This window comes from Lithobates pipiens, unplaced genomic scaffold, assembly GCF_037356315.1.
Source record: "Lithobates pipiens isolate NorthernLeopardFrog02 unplaced genomic scaffold, aLitPip1_a1.2 Scaffold_25, whole genome shotgun sequence".
Lineage (NCBI taxonomy): Eukaryota > Metazoa > Chordata > Amphibia > Anura > Ranidae > Lithobates > Lithobates pipiens.
Genome location: NW_027507787.1, coordinates 72,277,675 through 72,300,090, shown reverse-complemented (window position 1 = coordinate 72,300,090; position 22,416 = coordinate 72,277,675). Strand labels below are relative to the sequence as shown.

The following is a 22,416-nucleotide window of genomic DNA, read 5'->3' as shown; positions in this document are numbered from 1 at the left end:
CTCCCCTAATTGTACTGATGACCACTATCACCAGATCTGAAAGCAAGGGAAAACCAAATAAAATTATGAAACTATTTTTCTATTCCTTTACTCTGTTCTCACCTCTTTGGCCAGCAGACAGAAGCCACTGTTGGACGGCAGACAGAGAATCTGTTTGTAGAATCTGGCACAGTAACTCCAGTACCTGTTAACACACGAGAGAGACACGTATCACTATTCCAGGTCATTGTGACCCACATTGGTAAATTTAGCTTGTTTTTTTTTTTTTTCTTTGCTGATTTTTTTTGGAAAGCAGCTAAAAGGACATTTCTGAGTATTCAAATAAAGGTTTAGGGGTTATGCAAAGCCTACACATCCGGGACAGTCAGAAAACTGTTTCTGAGTACTCTGCTGTGTACACTTTGAGGGTGATTTACTAAGATGGTAGTATCCAGAATCTGGAGCAACTGTGAAAGGCAACCAATCAGCTTCTATGTTTTATTGACAAAGCTTGTTTGAACAAGTTCAAGCTAGAAGCTGGTTACGCACATCTGCACCAGATTGTGTCTGCTACAGTTTTAGTTCATCCCCCCCATTGATTGCTGTTCCTTGTAACTCACTAGAATTTCTTGGTCTTGGAAAAGGGTGTTTTCATGTTTTCCTTTGTTGTTCTGTTTTCTGGAGGTACGCCTGGTCAAGCCTCGGGAGGATGCAGGAATGATGCGTCCGGTTTCTGCTGAGTACTGTGTGGACCTCCGTGGTTCCTCCTTCTGAAGCATAAGTCAGGGTTATTATTTATATTGTGCACACATTTCCATATTCCATTGTACTGTATATAATGTTCACTTTAATTAGCCATTCTTTAGATGCCTATATTGAAGCTATTACTGCTGACTTCCCCTTTTGAAAATGCCACGTGCCTGGTTCTAATGATATTTAATTCAAGTATTTAAATATTATGTCATTGACATAGGACAATGCAGATCAGCAGTTTTCATTTTGTTCTGATTTTACTTGCTGCATACTCATTCTGGGTCAGAAAATAGTGTTGATGCAAAAGGCAGCTAGGCAACTGGCATCTTAGGAAGAAGGCAAGCAATAGCAGTCAATACCATGCTGTCTATGAGGCAGCTGCCTCAGGTGGCAATCATGGAGGCACATGGAGGATGACACTGAGGCCAACGTGTCCATACTGGCCTCTGGCAGGATAAGCCCCCAGCATGGCCCCTTTTGGCAGCCTATATGCTGTTGTACTGAAGGTATCCCTATACTGAATATGTGAGATCACATTTTCAGAAGTAGAGGTTTGCAATGGCAGGCAATCCCAATATGTTTTCTTCACAGTGTTTCCTAACCCAAGAGCAATAATGTATTATATTTCAGCTTATCCATCCTTAGATGTGTTTTTCTTTAATTTTTTACACTTTATTTTCTTTCACCTGGTAATTCTGCAGGAAACATACTTCCTGTTATAGCGTGACAATGCCCAGTGCCCTGGATCTAGGGTTGCCACCTGTACGGTTTTCTCCCGGACAGTCCGGGTTTTAAATGATGTGTTCGGGTTTACTTCTGCCCCAGACCCGGACACATCATTCACATGGACTGCACAGGGAGTGACATGTCTCCCCTCTCCCCGACAGCAGCTTGGTTCAGCAGAGCAGAATGTCTGTGTATCAAAGCTCATCACCTCCTCCTCCTTCTCAGTTCTGTACACATACAAGGAGGAGGAGGGGGGAGCAGGGAGACACTGACATCAAGTCTGTAGAAAGTTTTTATTATACTCTGTAGATGGAGGAGGGAGGGGGAGAGAGCGGCTGGAAAGGAGGACAAGGTAGAAAATATGTGGGGTGATCTAGGGGTTAGGAGGATATGTGTTGGCAGGAGGAAGATATACTAGAAGTGTGGATTGGATTTGCAATCTGGCAACCCCTCTTAGCACTATCTCTCTTCCTTCCCAAAGCACCCCTCCAGCACATATCCTACCCCCCACCACTCCCCCTTGCACTGGCCCTCTTCTCTCACAAGCGCCCCCCAGCACATATCTGACCCCTTTCCCAAGCGCTTCCCAGCACATATGGGCACAGAGGCTGCATATGATGGGCACAGAGTCTGCATATGGTGGGCACAGTGGCTGCATATGATGGGCACAGTGACTGCATTTTCTGAATTTTTCAGTTTGCTTGCACCCCCCCAAAATTTTGCACACCAGCCGCCACTGCGCTCCAGCACATATCTAAGTCTCCCCACCCACTGCTAGCACTAGCCCTCTCCCCAGGACATATCTGACCCCTGCATTCTGTGCAGAACACTCACAATTCAGCCACGTGCACTGTTTGCTGTGGCGAGCTATGCTCCACATTATTACTCTCTTTCAGGTCACCAAAAGTGTCCCAGGTCTTTTACAATCTTATAGATTATACCCCCCCCCCCCCTCCAATAAAAAAAATTTCGCCGCTAAAATGTTCGGGTTTGGCTTGAAGAAAAGGTGGCAACCCTATCTGTATCTAGCAGTGAGTAAGTATGTTAGGTCTACAGAACTCCTCCTTTCCTCGTCTCCTTACAGCGCACTTTCAGTAATTTTTTCAACTTTCCATCTATTAAATCTTCTGACCTTGTTGTTTTACCTTTGGATAGTAAAACTTTTTTTTTTGCCAGTAAATACCCTATACAGCCCACCTGCTGTTTCTTGTCTGGTAAAAAGCCTAGGCTTATGACATCATGCACAGCTCTCTCTCTCTCACTCTCATGAGAGTTTGCCAGGAATGGAGGGGGATGAGTCAGAGGGCCAATGAGAGCTGCAGAGCTGGAGGTGTGCCTTCTGTGTGTCTGTGTAAATCCAGGAAGTGAAGAGGCAGCAGCTTCAGCTGCCCACAGTTAAAATGGATTCAGCCAGACTCGGTGGAGGGAGATTTCTGCAGCATATTTGGGAAGTACAGAATCACAGTACATATATAATATGCAAAATGATTGGAGAGAAGCTTCAGAATGTCAAAGATGTTTTTTATTACAGATTATGTAAGCAGACTGCAGTTCCTCTTTAACCACTTCCCGACCAGCGCACGACGATGTATGTCGACAGAATGGCACAGGCAGGCATATTGGCGTACAGGTACGTCCAATATTCAATGCCGCCCTGCCATCGGGAGCGCGCCGCCGGCGGCGTGCTCCCGCGCTGGTTGGGACCCCCATGAGTCCGGTCGCGGGACCCGCGGACTCGATCGCCGCGGGCATCCCCGCGATCGTCTCACGGAGCGGCCGAATGGAGGAAATGCCGAGTAAACAGCATTTCTCCATTCTGCCTAGCAACTAGTGACGCTGATATCTGCTCCATGTGATTGGAGCAGAGATCAGTGTTCACTAAATGAAAGCCCAACCCCCCCACAGTTAGTAACACACCCCTAGGAACACTTAACCCCTACACTGCCACCCACTGGTTAACCCCTTCACTGCCAGTGTCATTTACACAGGAATCACTGCATTTATATAGCAGTGATTACTGTATAAATGACAATGGTCCCAAAAATGTGTCAAAAATGTCCGATGGGTCCCCCACAATGTCGCAGTCACAATAAAAATCGCTGATCGCCGCCATTACTAGTAAAAAAAATAATAAAAAATTATTAATAAAAATGCTATAAAACTATCCCTATTTTGTAAACGCTATAACTTTTGCGCAAACCAATCAATAATCGCTTATTGCGATTTTTTTTACCAAAAATATGTAGAAGAATACGTATCGGCCTAAACTGAGGGAAAAAAATGTTTTTTTATATATTTTTGGGGGATATTTATTATAACAAAAAGTAAAAAATAATGCGTTTTTTTCAAAATTGTCGCTCTATTTTTGTTTATAGCGCAAAAAATAAAAACCGCAGGGGTGATCAAATACCACCAAAAGAAAGCTCTATTTGTGGGAAAAAAAGGACGTCAATTTTGTTTGGGAGCCACGTCGCATGACCGCGCAATTGTCAGTTAAAGCGAAGCAGTGCCGAATCGCAAAAAGTGGTCTGGTCTTTGACCAGCAAATTGGTCCCGTCTGAAAGTGGTTATTGTAGTGAGCAAGTGTCCTGTAATTCAATAAGGTCACCCCATAAAAGCACTTGCGATTACATTCCACACTTCTGTAGATCAGCAGTTGGGCAGCACAGTAGTATAGTGGTTAGCACTCTTGTCTAGCAGTAAGAAGGGTCGCTGGTTCAAATCCCAACCACAACACTACCTGCCTCAAGTTTGCATGTTCTCGTCTGTGTGGGTTTCCTCCAGGTACTCTGGTTTCCTCCCACACTCCAAAGACATGCAGGTAGGTTAATTGGCTTCTGTCCAAATTTGGGCTTAGTGTATGAATGGGGACCTTGGATTGTGGGATCCTCGAGGGTAGGGATCAATGTGAGTGTGCAATGTACAGGGATAGGGACAATTGTAGACACTCAGGTTGAACAAGATGGACTGGTGTCTTTATTCAACCTTACTAACTATGTAGCAGCTATGTAAAATAAAAGTAGTCCTTGCTTAATTTTTTTTCTCTGCTATTAACCACTTTCAGACCGGACAATTTTGCAGGCCAATGACCAGGCCGCTTTTTGCGATTTGGCACTGTGTCGCTTTAACTGACAATTGTGTGGTCATGTGACGTGGCTCCCAAGCAAAATTGACATCCTTTTTTCCCCACAAATAGAGCTTTCTTTTGGTGGTATTTGATCACCCCTGCGGTTGAGCAACAATTTAGAAAAAAAAATGTTTTACTTTTTGCTATAATAAATATCCCCCAAAAATATATAAAAAAAAAATTTTTCCTCAGTTTAGGCCGATACAAATTCTTCTACATATTTTTGGTAAAAAAAAAAAAATAAATCGCGCAAAATTTATAGCGTTTAACCACCTTCAGACCGGACCATTTTGCTGGTAAATGACCAGAGGTCTTTTTACACTTTGGCACTGCGCTGCTTTAACTGGTAATTGCGCGGTCATGCAATGTTGTACCCAAACAAAATTTGCGTACTTTTCTTCCCACAAATAGAGCTTTCTTTTGATGGTATTTGATTGCCTCTGCGATTTTTATTTTTTGCGATATAAACGTAAAAAGACCGCAAATTTTGAAAAAAAATGATATTTTCTACTTTTTGTTATTAGAAAAATCCAATAAACTCAATTTTAGTCATACATTTAGGCCAAAATGTATTCAGCCACATGTCTTTGGTAAAAAAAAAGTCAATAATTGTATATTTATTGGTTTGCGCAAACGTTGTCACATCTACAAACTAAGGTACGTTTTCTGGAATTTACGCAGCTTTTAGTTTACGACTGCCTATCTCATTTCTTGAGGTGCTAAAATGGCAGGGCAGTACAAAACCCCCCCAAATGACCTCATTTTGGAAAGTAGACCCCCTAAGGAAATTGATAAGTGGCATGTTGAGCCCATTGAATATTTTATTTTTTTGCCTCAAGCGATTGAATAATGACAAAAAAAAAATTTTTTTTTTTTTTTTACACAAAGTTGTCACTAAATGATATATTGCTCACACATGCTATGGGCATATGTGAAATGACACCCCAAAATAAATTCTGCTGCTTCTCCTGAGTACGGGGATACCACATATGTGGGACTTTTTGGGAGCCTAGCCGCGTACGGGGCCCCGAAAACCAAGCACCGCCTTCAGGCTTTCTAAGGGCGTACATTTTTGAGTTCACTTCTCACTACCTATTACAGTTTTGAAGGCCATAAAATGCCAAGATGGCACAAAACCCGCACAAATGACCCCATTTTAGAAAGTAGACACCCCAAGCTATTTGCTGAGAGGCATGTTGAGTTCATGGAATATTTTATATTTTGCCACAAGTTGCGGGAAAATTACAAACTTTTATTTTTTTTTTTTTTTTCACAAAGTTGTCACTAAATGATATATTGCTCATGCATGCCATGGGCATATGTGAAATGACACCCCAAAATAAATTCTGCTGCTTCTCCTGAGTACGGGGATACCACATATGTGGGACTTTTTGGGAGCCTAGCCGCGTACGGGGCCCCGAAAACCAAGCACCGCCTTCAGGCTTTCTAAGGGCGTAAATTTTTGAGTTCACTTCTCACTACCTATTACAGTTTTGAAGGCCATAAAATGCCAAGATGGCACAAAACCCCCACAAATGACCCCATTTTAGAAAGTAGACACCCCAAGCTATTTGCTGAGAGGCATGTTGAGTCCATGGAATATTTTATATTTTGCCACAAGTTGCGGGAAAATTACAAACTTTTTTTTTTTTTTTTTTTTTTTTCACAAAGTTGTCACTAAATGATATATTGCTCACGCATGCCATGGGCATATGTGAAATGACACCCCAAAATAAATTCTGCTGCTTCTCCTGAGTACGGGGATACCACATGTGTGGGACTTTTTGGGAGCCTAGCCGCGTACGGGGCCCCGAAAACCAAGCACCGCCTTCAGGCTTTCTAAGGGCGTTACAGTTTTGAAGGCCATAAAATGCCAAGATGGCATAAACCCCCCCCAAATGACCCCATTTTGGAAAGTAGACACCCCTAAATTTAGGGGTACACTAGTGAGACTAGGTAATAAATGGCGGGTGCCCTGAAACTATAAAAAAATAACTAACCAACCAGCGTCACCTGTAACAGTTATATGGTGATCACTGGTGAAAGGGTTAACTAGGGGGCAATCAGGGGGCTTTATGCGGTAGTATATGGGGGTCCCTGGCGCTATAAAAAGCTGCGGCGAACCTAAATACCTACCTGCCTAACTAGCGTCACCTGTGACACTAATACAGCGATCAGAAAAACGATCGCTTATTAGGCTGGGTTCACACTGGAGCGATGCGGGAACGCCACGAATGCGCGGCGGGTTCCCGCATCGCATGCCTCCCGGCGGCAGTTCACACTGCCCTATGCGAACTGCTGGGAGTGTCAGTGAAATGTTACTGACACCCCCAGATCAGTTCGCATATCGCAGTGCGATCTGCAAACTCGGATCGCATGGTGTGAACACCCATGCGATCCGATTCTGCTGCGGACCAAAAAAAGGGTCCCGTGCGAGTTTGCGGCGGGTGCGACACGAATTCAGCCATACTATCTGTATAGCTGAACTCGAATCGCACAGAGATCGGATGTGATTTGCACTGCAGTGCGGTGCGAATCACATCCGTTCTCATAAACCGCTGCAATGTGAACCCAGCCTTAGTGACACTGGCGACGGGGGGTGATCACGGGGTTAAACCTTTATTGGGGGGGTTAGGGGGGTACCTTAGAACTAAAGGGGGCTAACCCTAACTGCCCTAACAGTTATTAGTCACAAATGACACCCGCCGGGTGATCAGGGGGTTAAACCTTTATTAGGTAATAAATGGCGGGTGCCCTGAAACTATAAAAAAATAACTAACCAACCAGCGTCACCTGTAACAGTTATATGGTGATCACTGGTGAAAGGGTTAACTAGGGGGCAATCAGGGGGCTTTATGCGGTAGTATATGGGGGTCCCTGGCGCTATAAAAAGCTGCGGCGAACCTAAATACCTACCTGCCTAACTAGCGTCACCTGTGACACTAATACGGCGATCAGAAAAATGATCGCTTATTAGGCTGGGTTCACACTGGAGCGATGCGGAAACGCCGCGAATCCGCGGCGGGTTCCCGCATCGCATGCCTCCCGGCGGCAGTTCACACTGCCCTATGCGGACTGCTGGGAGTGTCAGTGAAATGTTACTGACACCCCCAGATCAGTTCGCATATCGCAGTGCGATCTGCAAACTCGGATCGCATGGTGTGAACACCCATGCGATCCGATTCTGCTGCGGGCCAAAAAAAGGGTCCCGTGCGAATTTGCGGCGGGTGCGGCGGGTGTGGCGGGTGCGGCGAATGGCTGAACTCGAATCGCACAGAGATCGGATGTGATTTGCACTGCAGTGCGGTGCGAATCACATTCGTTCTCATAAACCGCTGCAATGTGAACCCAGCCTTAGTGACACTGGCGACGGGGGGTGATCACGGGGTTAAACCTTTATTGGGGGGGTTAGGGGGGTACATTAGAACTAAAGGGGGCTAACCCTAACTGCCCTAACAGTTATTACAGTCACAAATGACACCAATGCAAAAAAAAAAAAAAAATGACATTGGTGTCACTGTGACTGGGGGGCAGGGGTAATTGGGGGGGTGATCGGGGGGGTGTGAGTGTGCCTGGCATGTTCTACTGTGTGTGTAGAGTGTTGGTGCAACTCACCGATCCGCTCTCCTCCGTGTCGGAACGAAAAATACCGACACGGAGGAGAGAATACATCACTTCCTCTCCTGTGTTTACATTACAGGAGAGGAAGTGATGTCACGGGGGATTCCTATTCGTCGGGAGCGATCGCGAGGGGGTGGCCATGAATGAATGGCCGCCCCCTCGTCCCGAATCGCTCCCGGACGAAAACCGACCGCCGCAGGCACCGGGCGGGGGCCCGATCGGGCCCCCGACCCGCGGGAGGCAAGGGACGTACATGTACGCCAATATGCCTGCCCGTGCCATGCTGTCGACGTACATCGTCGTGCGGCGGTCGGCAACTGGTTAAGAAATAGGGGATAGTTTTATGGCAATTTTATTAATAATTTTTTTTTATACTAGTAATGGCAGTGATCAGCGATTTTTATTGTGACTGCGACATTATGGCGGACACATCGGACATTTCTGACACATTTTTGGGACCATTGGCATTTATACAGCAATCAGTGCTATACAAATGCACTGATTCCTGTGTAGATGACACTGGCAGTGAAGGTGTTAACTCCTACACTGCCACCCCAGGGTTAAGTGTGTCCTAGGGGCATGTACTAACTGTGGGGGGCTGGGCTGTGTGCTAGTGAACACTGATCTCTGCTCTAATCACAGGAAGCAGAGATCAGTGTCACTTGTTGCTAGGCAGAACGGGGAGATGCTGTTAACGGCATCTCCCCATTCTCCTTCCCCGTGAGATGATTGCGGGTATCCCCGCTGCGATCGAGTCCGCGGGACCCGCGACTGGACTCAAGGGGTCCCGACCGGCAAGTGTGCGCACTGCCGCTGGCGCGCACGTGATGGCAGGGCGGCAAAATTCAGCTAGACGTATCTGTACGCTAGTTTGCCTGCCCGTGCCATTCTGCCTACGTACATTGTCGTGCGCTGGTCAGGAACTGGTTAAAGTAAATGTAATTCCCATTAACGAAATAAATGCATACCTCTTTCTTCTCTGGCTTTGTGTCCACAACAGCAACTTTTGTAGCCAGCTCTCTCAACTCATCTCGCCACGCTTCAGATATGCCACCTGGAACAAGAATGCAAACAATACAAACACTTGCACTATTTAAATGTTGTACATAAGAGGATACAAGGACAGAAATAAACTATGAACTATTTACACAATATATTATCAATTTAATTAATGTTTATTGTTACCAAAAGTAGGATTTTAGAAATAATGTGGGAAAGCCTATCTTCCTTTAAAAGGATTGTATAGCTGTTTTTTATTAATTTTCTTTTATTTTGTTATGGGCAGGTCTAAAATACATACAGTTAAAGTGTTACTAAACCCACAACAGTAGAATCATTGTGTATATACAGTAAAGCCTGCTTATTATACTCACTGTGGAACTTACGGGGTTAATCCTCCGCATTGTGTAAAAAGGCTGTTTGATCTTGTATGCACAGATCTTCCCCCTCTGCAATGTCATCTTGGGAAGGCCAGCTAACACACAGGCAATAGCCAACCTGCACATGCTCAGTTGGGTCTTTTATGCTGGAGAGAACAGTTACTTGTTCTCAGAGATAGCCAGGTCACATGATATTGGCATCACACATGTGGGCGTGTGTACAGGCTGTAGTGGAAATCTCCTCCTATCTGAACTCTCAGCACTAGAGAAACTGTGCAGTTTATCACTGACCATCGTATACAGATCAGCCACAAAGGTATATAGTGGCAGTATTTTAATGTAAAAAGAAGAGTTATAAGCACGTGTGTGGGGGGGGGGGGCTGATGAACTATTTTCATATTACTGGGTTTAGTAACACTTTAAAGGGGTTGTAAAGGTAAATGTTTTTTCACCTTAATGCATTCTATGCATTAAGGTGAAAAAACATCTCACACTGCCGGCGCCCCCAGTCCCCCCGTTTTACTTACCTGACCCCTCGAAAATCCCGCGCTCGCCCCCGCCGTCCTCTTCGCCGCTCAGCCTGGCCGCTGATTGGCTGGAGTGGATGGATTGAAAGCAGCGCAGCCATTGGCTCGCGCTGCTGTCAATCACATCCAATGACGCAGCGCGCCGGGGGGCGGGGCCTTGTGATACAGCGAGCGGCTATAGCCGCCGGCTGTATCACGGGAGCGCGCCCGCAGTGCTTCTCACCAATGCGAGGGAGCTTGCATTAACGTGAGAAGCACCTGCGGGAGGAAGCTGAGACAGCCGCCGAGGGACCCCAGAAGAGCAGGTTCGGGGCCACTCTGTGCAAAACGAGCTGCACAGTGGAGGTAAGTATGACATGTTTGTTATTTTAAAAAAATAAAAAATTTTACTTTACAACCCCTTTAACCACTTCAGGACCGCCGTATTGCCATTGTACGTCAGCACAATGGCACAGGCAGGCAGAATCACGTACATCTACGTGATTGCCTTCCAGCGGGTGGGGGGTCCCATCGGACCCCCTCCCGCTGGATACGGCGGTCCGATTCGGTCCAGCAGCGATCCGTGATGAGGGGATGGCCGTTCGTTTTCGGCCACCCCCTCTGGATCGCTCCTGGCCAATGAGAAGCTTCCTCCCCTGTGTATTGTTTACACAGGAAGGAGGAAGTGATGTCATTCTCCTCGGGGCGGTCTTTTTGACCGGACTACGAGGAGAAGAGTAAAAGTAAGTCTGCACGAACACTACACTGACATGTAGGTACACACAGGCACACAAACCCCCCCCGATCCCCCCCCCGATCGCCCCCCGATCCCCCCCCCCCGCCCCCCCTCCCCCCCCAGTCACAGTGTCACTGATTGCATTGATCATTTCTTTACTGATCAATGCATTCAGTGTCAGTTGTGACAGTAAAAACTGTCAGGACAGTTAGTGTTAGGTCCAGGGTAGCCCCCTATCACCCCCCAATAAAGATTTAACCCCCTGATTGCCCCTAGAGTTAACCCTTTCACCCCCTTTTGCCAGTGTCACTAAGCGATCATTTTTCTGATCGCTGCATGTGTCGCTAGTGTCGCTAGGTAGCTAGTTATTTTTTTAGGTTCACCGCCAGGTTTTTATATCGCTAGGTACCCCGATATACTACCCAATAATGTTTTTAACCCCCTGATTGCCGCTAGTTAACCCTTTCACCCCCTTTTGCCAGTGTCACTAAGCGATCGTTTTTCTGATCGCTGCATTAGTGTCGCTACAGTCGCTAGGTAGCTAGTTATTTTTTTAGGTTCACCGCCAGGTTTTTATAGCGCTAGGTACCCCGATATACTACCCAATAATGTTTTTAACCCCCTGATTGCCGCTAGTTAACCCTTTCACCCCCTTTTGCCAGTGTCACTAAGCGATCATTTTTCTGATCGCTGCATGTGTCGCTAGGTAGCTAGTTATTTTTTTAGGTTCACCGCCAGGTTTTTATATCGCTAGGTACCCCGATATACTACCCAATAATGTTTTTAACCCCCTGATTGCCGCTAGTTAACCCTTTCACCCCCTTTTGCCAGTGTCACTAAGCGATCGTTTTTCTGATCGCTGCATTAGTGTCGCTACAGTCGCTAGGTAGCTAGTTATTTTTTTAGGTTCACCGCCAGGTTTTTATAGCGCTAGGTACCCCGATATACTACCCAATAATGGTTTTAACCCCCTGATTTCCGCTAGTTAACCCTTTCACCCCCTTTTGCCAGTGTCACTAAGCGATAATTTTTCTGAACGCTGCATCAGTGTCGCTAGTGTCGCTAGGTAGCTAGTTAACTAGGCTCCCAAAAAGTCCCCCACATGTGGTATCCCCGTACTCGGGAGAAGCAGCAGAATTTATTTTGGGGTGTAATTTGACTTCTGCCCATAGCATGTGTGAGCAATATATCATTTAGTGACAACTTTGTGCAAAAAAAAAAAAGTTTGTAATATTCCCGCAACTTTTGGCAAAATATAAAATATTCCATGGACTCAACATGCCTCTCAGTAAATAGCTTGGGGTGTCTACTTTCCAAAATGGGGTCATTTGGGGGGGTTTTGTGCTATTTTGGCATTTTATGGCCTTCGAAACTGTGATAGGTAGTGAGGAGTTAAATCAAAAATTTGCACCCTTAGAAATCCTGAAGGTGGTGATTGGTTTTCGGGGTGCCGTGCGCGACTAGACTCCCAAAAAGTCCCACACATGTGGTATCCCCGTACTCGGGAGAAGCAGCAGAATGTATTTTGGGGTGTCATTTCACATATAACCATGGCATGTGTGAGCAATATATCATTTAGTGACAACTTTTTGTAAAAAAAAAATTTTTTATTTTTTTTTGTCATTATTCAATCCCTTAGGACAAAAAAAATAAATATTCAATGGGCTCAACATACCCATCAGCAATTTCCTTGGGGTGTCTACTTTCCAAAATGGGGTCATTTGGGGGGGGATTTGTACTGCCCTGCCATTTTAGCACCTCAAGAAATGAGATCGGCAGTCATAAATTAAAAGCTGTGTAAATTCCAGAAAATGTACTCTAGTTTGTAGACGCTATAACTTTTGCGCAAACCAAAAAATATACGCTTATTGACATTTTTTTTTACTAAAGACATGTGGCTGAATAAATTTTGCCCTCAATGTATGACTAAAATTTAGTTTATTCGATTTTTCTTATAACAAAAAGAAGAAAATATCTTTTTTTTTCAAAATTTTCGCTCTTTTTTCATTTATATCGCAAAAAAAAAAAATCGCAGAGGCAATCAAATACCATCAAAAGAAAGCTCTATTTGTGGGAAGAAAAGGACGCAAATTTCGTTTGGGTGCAATATTGCATGACCGCGCAATTACCAGTTAAAGCAGCGCAGTGCGAAATTGCAAAAAGACCTCTGGTCCTTAAGGTGTTTATTGGTCCGGAACTGAAGTGGTTAAGTAAATGTGGAGTATTGTATACTAGAAATATAGTTATTTTAGCCACCAGGTGGAGCTCTTTGCTCCTGTTTCCTGTTTTGCCTTACAGTATCTATTTACAGGCTCTTGAAAAAATTTAATTGTTTACAACTCAAGTTGAAATCTACACACAGATAAATAAGTCACAAAAGTTGATCTGTCCTAGTAAAAAATATAAAAATTCAAAGTATGGCACTACTAAAATATACAAAACAAATCAATGACAATGATTATAAATTCATATTCAAATTTTTGTCATAACTTATTCTTATTAAATTTAGAAAAAGGATTATTTTGGTATATTTTAGTAGGGCCAAACCTCGTGCTTGTATATTATTTTACTAATAGTGTCAATCACTTAAAGGGGCAGCTGCTTATATTCACAATATATGATAGGTTGTTTGATTTACACACACACTAAGTTTGACGACACCTCAAGGGAATATTTTAAGTTTAATGATCTGTCCTAGTGACTTAAGCCAGCCATAGATGGTTTTGAATGTTGTAAGTCATGTAGGGGCATGCTGATTGTTCATCAATCAGAACAACTTGGGCACAACCAGCCTGTCAGATTTTACATGCAATTATTGCTAGCAGCTATTATAGCCACTAGCAGTATTCCCTGTATTCTCCCAGTGGGGATGGCTCCTTCCGACTCCTCCCCCGCCGGAAGAACTAAAAAAATAGCACAGGAGGAGGGATTCCCCCCCATCAACACTGACTGTGTTGCAAATGTTAATTTTGGGAAAATGTTGCTGCTTCTTATGGAGCGAAAACTGGCCAGGCCCCCACCCCCCCAACCATCGCCATGTGTTACATATAGAGCTGGCAGTGGTTTGAGGGCATGGCCGCAGAAGGGAAGCAGCCTGCGCCATCTCCTGGAACTCACAGAGGATCAGACTGGTCCGCGGCGGCAGCGACCATCTTGTTCAGGCCCGACCGAGCCCCAGCACCATGCATGAGATCATCATATAGCAAGGCAAGGGGGTCTGGCATGGGTAGAAGAAGCCCAGGATGCTTTGCAGAAGATAACCAGGCCCACGTGTCATCATTACGTGTTACTCTGCGCACTGTGTCTGAGCACTGGGCATGCTCACCTGCCACCCACTGCAGGGACCAGGTGCCAGCTCAGCCACCCACTGCAGGGACCAGGTGCCAGCCCAGCCACCCACTGCAGGGACCAGGTGCCAGCCCAGCCACCCACTGCAGGGACCAGGTGCCAGCAGAGCCACCCACTGCAAGGACCAGGTGCTAGCCCAGCCATCCACAGCAGGGCCAGGGACCAGGTGCTAAAGCAGAAAAGACTAGCATACTGTATAAAATTCCTTTTAAACTGGAGGTAGTAAAATATGCTAAGGAACCTGGAAACTGCAGCGGAGAGACATTTTGGGCCACCTCCAATTGAAAAAAATGATAAGACAGTGAAGGAAACAGGAGAGATCAGCTGCAAAAAGCAAAAAAAAGTAAGCAAACTTTTCATGAGCATGCTGCAAAGTGGCCACAAATAGACAGGGACATGAAAGAATGGATCACACGTCACCGGAATAATTGCTTCTCAGTCTCTACAAAAATGATATATGAAGCCAAACGCATTACTATAGAGAAAGGCATTCAGGATTTTACTGGATCACCATTGTGGTGCTACATATTCATGAGGTGATGTGGCCTTATTATGCGCATCAAAAATGGCAAAAGATTTGAATCTAACATTCTGTTTTTTCATACATTTGTAATTGAGTTGTTGTACATGTTCATGAGAAAGGATGGATGGATGGACGAAAATGTAATGAGAGTATGGGTTGAAAAAGTGTGGTCCAAACATCCCGGAGGGCTTCTGAAAAAACTTGCCTTATTAGTGCTTGACCAGTTTAGAGCACATATTAGCGAAACTACAAAAAAGTGCTTTAAAGAAGTAAAGACTCATCTAGCTTTAATTCCTAGGGGTCCATCAACAAACCATTTAAAGTCTTTATGCGAGAAGAGTGGAACAAATGGATGGCTACTGGTAATCATGATCTAACACCTACTGGACGAATGAAGAGACCCACTATCACTCAAGTTTGTGAATGGGTGAAAATATAATGGCACTCAGTGAAGGAGGAAATCGTTGTACAGTCATTCAAAAAATGTGGCATTAGCAATGCCTTAGATCAGTGATGGCGAACCTTGGCACTCCAGATGTTTTAGAACTACATTTCCCATGATGCTCACCTACACTGCAGAGTGCATGAGCATCATAGGAAATGTAGTTCCAAAACATCTGGGGTGCCAAGGTTCGCCATCACTGCCTTAGATGAAGCTGAAGATAGTATCGTATATGAAGATATCAAAGAAAGTGATGTCAGTGAATGTGAGCAACTGAGCTTTATAAATTCATGGAGTTCTTGGGATTCTCAGAAAACTAGAAGAGTACTTGTACCTTAAAGTCTCTCCTTATTTGTTAATGGCAGTGATGATGGTTCTTAAAGAGGGATTCCGCCCAAAAAAAATATATTAAAAGCCAGCAGCTATAAATACTACAGCTGCTGACTTTTAATAAATGGACACTCACCTGTCCCGGGTTCCAGCGATGCCGGCAGCCGAGGCCGATCGACCGCTCGGGCCTCGGCTGCTGCCGCCGCCATTCGAAGTGAGGGAATCAGGAAGTAAAGCGAATCGGCTTCACTTCCCGGTTCCCTACTGCGCATGCGCGAGCCGCGCCGCGCAATAGGAGATCTCCGCGCTGTCACTGGGACCCGTGTGTGTCCCAGCAGACAGCGCGGCAGGGCAGGAAATGGCGTAGACTCCCGTGGGAGTCTATGCCCGGAAGTGGGTGAGAATACCTGTCTTTGACAGGTATCTCCACCCCCCTCCCCCCTGAAAGGTGTCAATTGTGACACCGGAGGGGGGGGGGGGGGTTCCGATCAGCGGAGGTTCCACTTTAGGGTGTTATCCCGCTTTAATGCCATTGTTGACTGCTGTTCACTTTAAAATATTGTTCTGTTATATTTTATTAAATATTTTAGTACACCATTTGGTTGAGAATATGTTTTTTCTTGTTTTCCCCCATCTAAAACCTAGGTGCGTCTTATGAAGTGAAAAATACTGTAAGTTTTAGTCCCATTTTAGTCTTCTGCGAGTGTCTTATTTTTTAGTTGTATTTAGTCGACTAAATATCCAGTACATTAATGCACTGTAATGTAATGCATTATTTTAGCATTTCTCTACAATTTCTAACTCCTTATATACTCCTGAAGTAAAAAATCAAATAGGTAATTATTTATGGTATTATGGTTTGAACATGCACTAGAGACACAGATTTAGTCACTATATAAGGTCTTTAAGGTATGGAAGGTTATGGGATGCCCACTTGACTTTAGCAAAACCTCAACAACTTCAGAGACATCTTCCTATATACAGGTACAGTATCCTTTCCTCTGGCACACACTTGTTTGCTGGCTCCAGCTGATCCACTGTTGGTAGATCTGACATGCTCTCAGTCAGATTTAATAAATGGCCCTTTACAGGCAGGAACCCAAAGCCTCTTGTTGTGTAGCAAAATACTGCTATCAGCTCCTACTACTCCTGTGGATACTGATCCCAAGCTGCCTCTTTCACCAGCCCTTCAGGCTAAGTCCCCATACACACTATTAGATTTTTTGCAGATTTTTTTCTTCAGATTTACCAAAACCATGTAGTGTAAGGGCCTGCCTGATTGCATACAAATTGAAACTCTTAAAGGTTTAGCCTCATATTATATGGTTTTGGTAAATCTGAAGACAAGAATCTGCAAAAAAACAAATCAAGTACTCCAGAATGACTCTTCACCAGCCCACCCGGTTGACAATCAAGTTAACTCCTGGGGAAGGATTAAGACTTAAGCACACTGCTGTCTTCAGGGAGAACTGGCTACATGTTGCAGTCTCCCCCCTTGTAAGTCCCCAGCAATGCTGAGTAACTCATGCTTTCCTCTCTTGCTCCAGTGCCTCCAGGAAGGGCTTCCTCCTGTATGTTATGGCAGGATCCTTCCAGCACCTGAGCCCCGACCCAAGGACACCCCACCCAGACTAGGGGGCACCCCTGAGGGCCACCAACAGCCTCCTCAACACTGTTTCTCCATCTTCCATCTGACTGCCCTGCTGGCATGGCCCATGCCTATTTATGAGGATGGCCCATGCCTATTTATGAGGTAAGCTCTGCTCCCTGCCAGTCCACTACTGGGGATTGGCTCAGACCTCATAAATATTCCAGGCAGCCCCCCTAACCACCTGGCCACTAGCTCTAGAACATTCTCCAATGTCACAGAACAGGGGGAGGCACCAGAAGAGCTGTCAGGATGAGTCATCCAGCCCTGACTCACTGAACCCTGACCCAGATTCACAATTTACCTACACTACAAAACCTATACTACATCTAGCACATACTAGAGGTGCTACATAAGACATTAATAAAAGTGATAAACAATCCACAATGGATCATATAAACCAACCAATTCTAGACACAATGAAAAGGAATATCCTGCCTGAAAATAGATGACGGTTAATGAAGATGCAGTGTTTGTCTCCAGTGCAACAACCTCAGTTCTCCGCCACCAACGAATACTTTTCCTGCTTACTAGATGATTAGATCCCCTATGGTAAGGAGGTCTAACAGCGCACGTATGTATCAGAAAATTCCAACATGAATCAATCACTGCCACAATAAAATGGAGAAGCATGGAGGACACCGCTCGCTGCTGTCACCCGCTGTGGTAACATTTGATGGGCACAGTGGGAGCATTTGATGGACCCAGTGGCAGCGTTTGATGGCACAGTGGCAGCGTTTGATTGACACAGTGGCAGCGTTTGATGGACACAGTGGCAGCGTTTGATGGACACAGTGGCAGCGTTTGATGGACACAGTGGCAGCGTTTGATGGACACAGTGACAGCGTTTGATGGACAAAGTGGCAGCATTTGATGGCACAGTGGCTGCGTTTGATGGGCACAGTGGCGGCAATTGATAGGCACAATGGTGAGGCTGCAAAGACATGTTAGTAGGTTAACCACATGCCGACCAGCATACGTCGGCACAATGGCATGGCTGGGCAAATGGTAGTACAGGTATGTCCCCTTTAAATCGCTGCATTGTGGGTGCGTGCCCTGGGTCCCGTGGACTCGTTGTCCGCCAGGGGCCTGCGATCGTGTCACGGAACAACATGACAGAGATATATTGCTGCACAGTTAGAATCACTCCCTGATGTCTGATGTGTCCACCATAATGTCGCAGTTATGATAAAAATCGCTTACTAATAATAAAAATGCCATAAATCTATTCCCTATTTTGTAAACACTATAACTTTTGTGCAAACCAATGAATATATGCTTATTGCGATTTTTTTTTATACCAAACATATGTAGAAGAATACATATCAGCCTAAACGGAGAAAGAAATTCGTTTTTTTTATATATTTTTATAGCAATAAATATCCCCAATATTGCTTTTTTTTTTAAATTGATGCTCTTTTTTTCTTTATAGCACAAAAAATAAAAAACGCAGAGGTGATAAAATACCACCAAAAGAAAGTTCTATTTGCGGGGGGATAAAGGACATCAAATTTGTTTGAGTGCAACGTCGCACGACCGCATAATTGTCAGCCCCAAAATACATACCAGTCCCTTATCCGAGCACACAATCTGGCAGGACGCAGGAAAAGAGGGGGGGTGAGAGAGCGCCCCCTCCTAAACCGTACCAGGCCACATGCCCTCAACATGGGGGTGGTGCTTTGGAGTAGCTGCCCAAAGCACCTTGTCACCATGTTGATGGGGACAAGGGCCTCATCCCCACAACCCTTGCCCAGTGGTTGTGGGGGTCTGCGGGCAGGGAGCTTATAGGAATCTGGAAGCCCCCTTTAACAAGGGGATCCCAGATCCTGGCCTCCCCCCTATGTGAATTGGTAATGGATCTCACGCAGCCCGACAAGCAAAAAAAAAAAAAGCAACAGCACCACCTCCAGGGGAGGCTCCTGCTGAGTGACCCTTCGTCCCTGTGACAGCTGTTATACAGCTACGGACGTGGCGTCAGAGGGGGGTGGAGCCACACATTTACATCAACAGGTAGCCCGTCCTTAGCTATATAACTGTCACTGAGAAGAAGCGTGACTTGGCGGGAGCCTCTCATGGAGGCGGAGCTGTTGCTCTTTTCTTTTTTTGGCTCATCGGGCGGCGTGAGATGGATCTACTCCAAAGCACCATCTCCATGTTGAGGGCGTGTGGCCTGGTACGGTACTGGGGGGGGGGCGCTGTCTCGTTACCCCCTCTTTTCCTGCGGCCTGCCAGGTTGCATGCTCGGATAAGAGTCTGGTATGGATTTTGGGGGGGCCACCATGCCATTTTTCTTTACATTTTGGTGCAGGGTTCCCCTTAAAATCCATACCAGATCCTTCAGGTCTGGTACGGATTTTTGGGGACCCCCACGCTATTTATTTTTACATTTTTGGTTCAGGGTATCCCTTAATATTTATACCAGACCCAAAGGGCCTGGTAATGGATGGGGGGGACCCAACAATTCATTACAGCTGCGATCAGTTTTAAATGACTTTTTTTCCTTTAGAAATTTTATTTTGCTGTGGTACTGTTCTAAACACGGGAAAAATGCGCCACTTTACAGGCATACTATAGACACCCCCCAGGCACGATATTTAAAGGAATATTTCATTTTTATTGTTTCACTTTAAGCATTATTAAAATTACTGCTCCTGAAAAAACAGACATTTTTAAAACTTTTTTTTGCATTGATACATGTTGCAGGACCCGGGTCCCCAAACACTTTATCACAACAACTTGCATATAAGCCTTTAAAATTAGCACTTTTGATCTTTCATGTTCATGTCCCTTATACAGTGGGGACGGAAAGTATTCAGACCCCCTTACATTTTTTCACTCTTTGTTATATTGCAGCCATTTTCTAAAATCATTTAAGTTCATTTTTTTTCCTCATTAATGTACACACAGCACCCCATATTGACAGAAAGACACAGAATTGTTGACATTTTTGCAGATTTATTAAGAAAGAAAAACTGAAATATCACATGGTCCTAAGAGTGAAAAATTTACGGGTGTCTGAATACTTTCCATCCCCACTGTACCACTGCACTTTAATGGTGTTCATTTGTTTGTCCAAATTTTTTGCCTGTTCGCAAGCTCAGTAAATCACTTTAAAGTGGAGGTCCACCCACTACTGCAAAAATGGTGCCAAATGTGGCACCGGAGGGGGGAGGAGTACAATGAGCGGACGTTCCACTTTTGGGTAGAACTCCGCTTTAAACTTCACTAAAACATAGAAATCAGCTTAAACTGACCCACGGGGCACTTGGAATCCATCGTAATGTATTAACTGTTTATATATAAAAAAAAAAGATTGCATTTATATAGTGAAATAAATACCAAATAACAGTTTGAGATAAGTGGATAAGAAGGTTTCTATTGATGACCTCTCTCCGGAAATGCTAGCTGCCTGACTATTATGCAGGCCTAATAACTTAAAGTGACCCTGTCTTAGGCTTAAGAAATTAATAAATGGAACTCCATTAAAAGTGTTTGTAAACCTAAAAAAAAAAAGCCTCTATGTGTTCGTTAGAAATGAAAAGGCAAAATACAGTTTCTGACACCGCAGCTGTGCTGGCCGGTGTCTTGTCAAATAGCGTCCTCCATCTGATAGTGTCCGCTGCGTACTGCGCATGCGCAGTACACAGGAACACAGATTCCGAAAATTGCCGAGAATGAACGGCGCCTGCGCCGTGAGTCCAGGTTCTATCCCCACTATCCAAGTGGACACAGAGTTAGAATAAAAAAGAGCCGAGCGCAGCGAGGCCGAGCCCGAAGCGTGGCGAGCGAAGCTCGCCCGCGAGGGGCCCTCTAAAATTCACAACCCTATGTCCGCTCGGATGGTGGGGCTACCACCTCCACTCACGGCGCAGGCGCCGTTCAGCTTCGGAGATTTTCCGAAGCTTCGTCTGCTCCGTACTGCGCATGCGCAGTACGGAGCGGACACTATGTGATGGCCGGACTCTATTAGGCAGAACACCGGCCCCAATCTATGGAGAGAAGTGGGAAGGGAGGAGATTCCCCTCTGCCGGCTGGCTGACGCCACTGGGGAATCTCAGCCCCTTGTGATTCTCTCCATAGATCGGGGCCGGCCAGCACGGGGGGGATCACGTGACTGCACTGCACAGCTGCGGTGTCAGAAACGGTATTTATCCTTTTCATTTCTAACACATACAGTTTTGTTAATGGCTGGATATCTTCATTACATACATGCAAAGTCACTTTAGAGAGAACCCCAAGCCATAACGGACAGGGGTTAATGGGGCTTTAGGCACCGAGAGTTTAGGAAAGAGGGGGCGTGTCAGGGAATTGTTAGGTGGTGTGCGATTGGGTGATGGAGATGGGGCGGAGCTTTGGGGAAAGTGACACAGGGCGAGGAAGAGGGGTGGTTTTCGTCAGAAGGGGAAGAAAGAGGAACAGCTTCCCACTTTTCCACCCTACATGTTGGGGTCATTTTCCTGTTTTGTTTTGGGGACTAGAGCGTCCCTGAGAAAAGGTGGTGCACTTGGGTTGTGCAAGGTCCTTTTAGGTCATACGGTCACTTAAAAGGTATGGTGTAGGGACCCATTTGAGGAATGGCTCCCAGTTGGTGTTTGGGTAGCTGCTAGTTGTCTCCGAGTCAGTGGTCAGTGGTGACTAGCAGGTATGGTTCTGGTTTATGCCTATTAGAACCTTGGGCTTTATTATCATTAATAAACTGTATATTATGTTTAAAAGGTTATTGATATGTTGTTATTTATTGGATGTTTATATATTTGGTTAATAAAATGACTACAGCCAATTTACCCAGGTTATGTGTGGTATGGTCATTAGATGAAATGGGGGTGGGGTTATTGGCATAGCAGGTAACAAGCCACGGGTAATACCATAGTCATGACTTTACAAACACTTTAAATAAGAAGTTCAATACTTACCATAAAAGGTGATGTACAAAATCTTGAAGAGCTAGAAAGTACTATTGCTATATGACACGGGTGTGTTGGATAATACCTGGTCATCTGCTGGGTGCTGTGGTTCCTCCTGTCCTGCTGGCCACAGCATCACTACTATGTCCTGAATTCTTTCAATACTGGTTATTCTTTACTATTTTAAATATTACTCTTGTATACCAAACTTCAGTGATAATAAAGCCTTGTTCACCCGGGTGTACATAAGCATACTTTGGTGTGAAGGTCTGTGTTGACCTACATGTGATGCACAGGTGTTCCATGCATCTGTGTACAGGCAGTCCCATTCATGTCTATTGGGACTCAGCAGCTGCATGGACACAGCCGCTAGTCCCAAGCTGAGAGCCATGGA

The 22,416-nt window shown here is 45.1% G+C and overlaps 1 protein-coding gene across 4 annotated transcripts in view; it reads right to left on the bottom strand.

Moving 5' to 3' along the window:
- The window catches only part of TBATA (thymus, brain and testes associated), a 64,940-nt gene that overhangs the window by 5,485 nt on the left and 37,039 nt on the right, over nucleotides 1–22,416 (bottom strand). For all 4 annotated transcript variants that reach the window (XM_077454588.1, XM_077454589.1, XM_077454586.1 and 1 more), the window contains exons 5-7: nucleotides 9,175–9,260; nucleotides 600–749; nucleotides 103–184 (exon numbers count right to left, since the gene is read on the bottom strand). In XM_077454588.1, coding sequence (XP_077310714.1) covers nucleotides 103–184; nucleotides 600–749; nucleotides 9,175–9,260 — 318 coding nt within the window. The remainder of the gene's footprint in view (nucleotides 1–102; nucleotides 185–599; nucleotides 750–9,174; nucleotides 9,261–22,416) is intronic.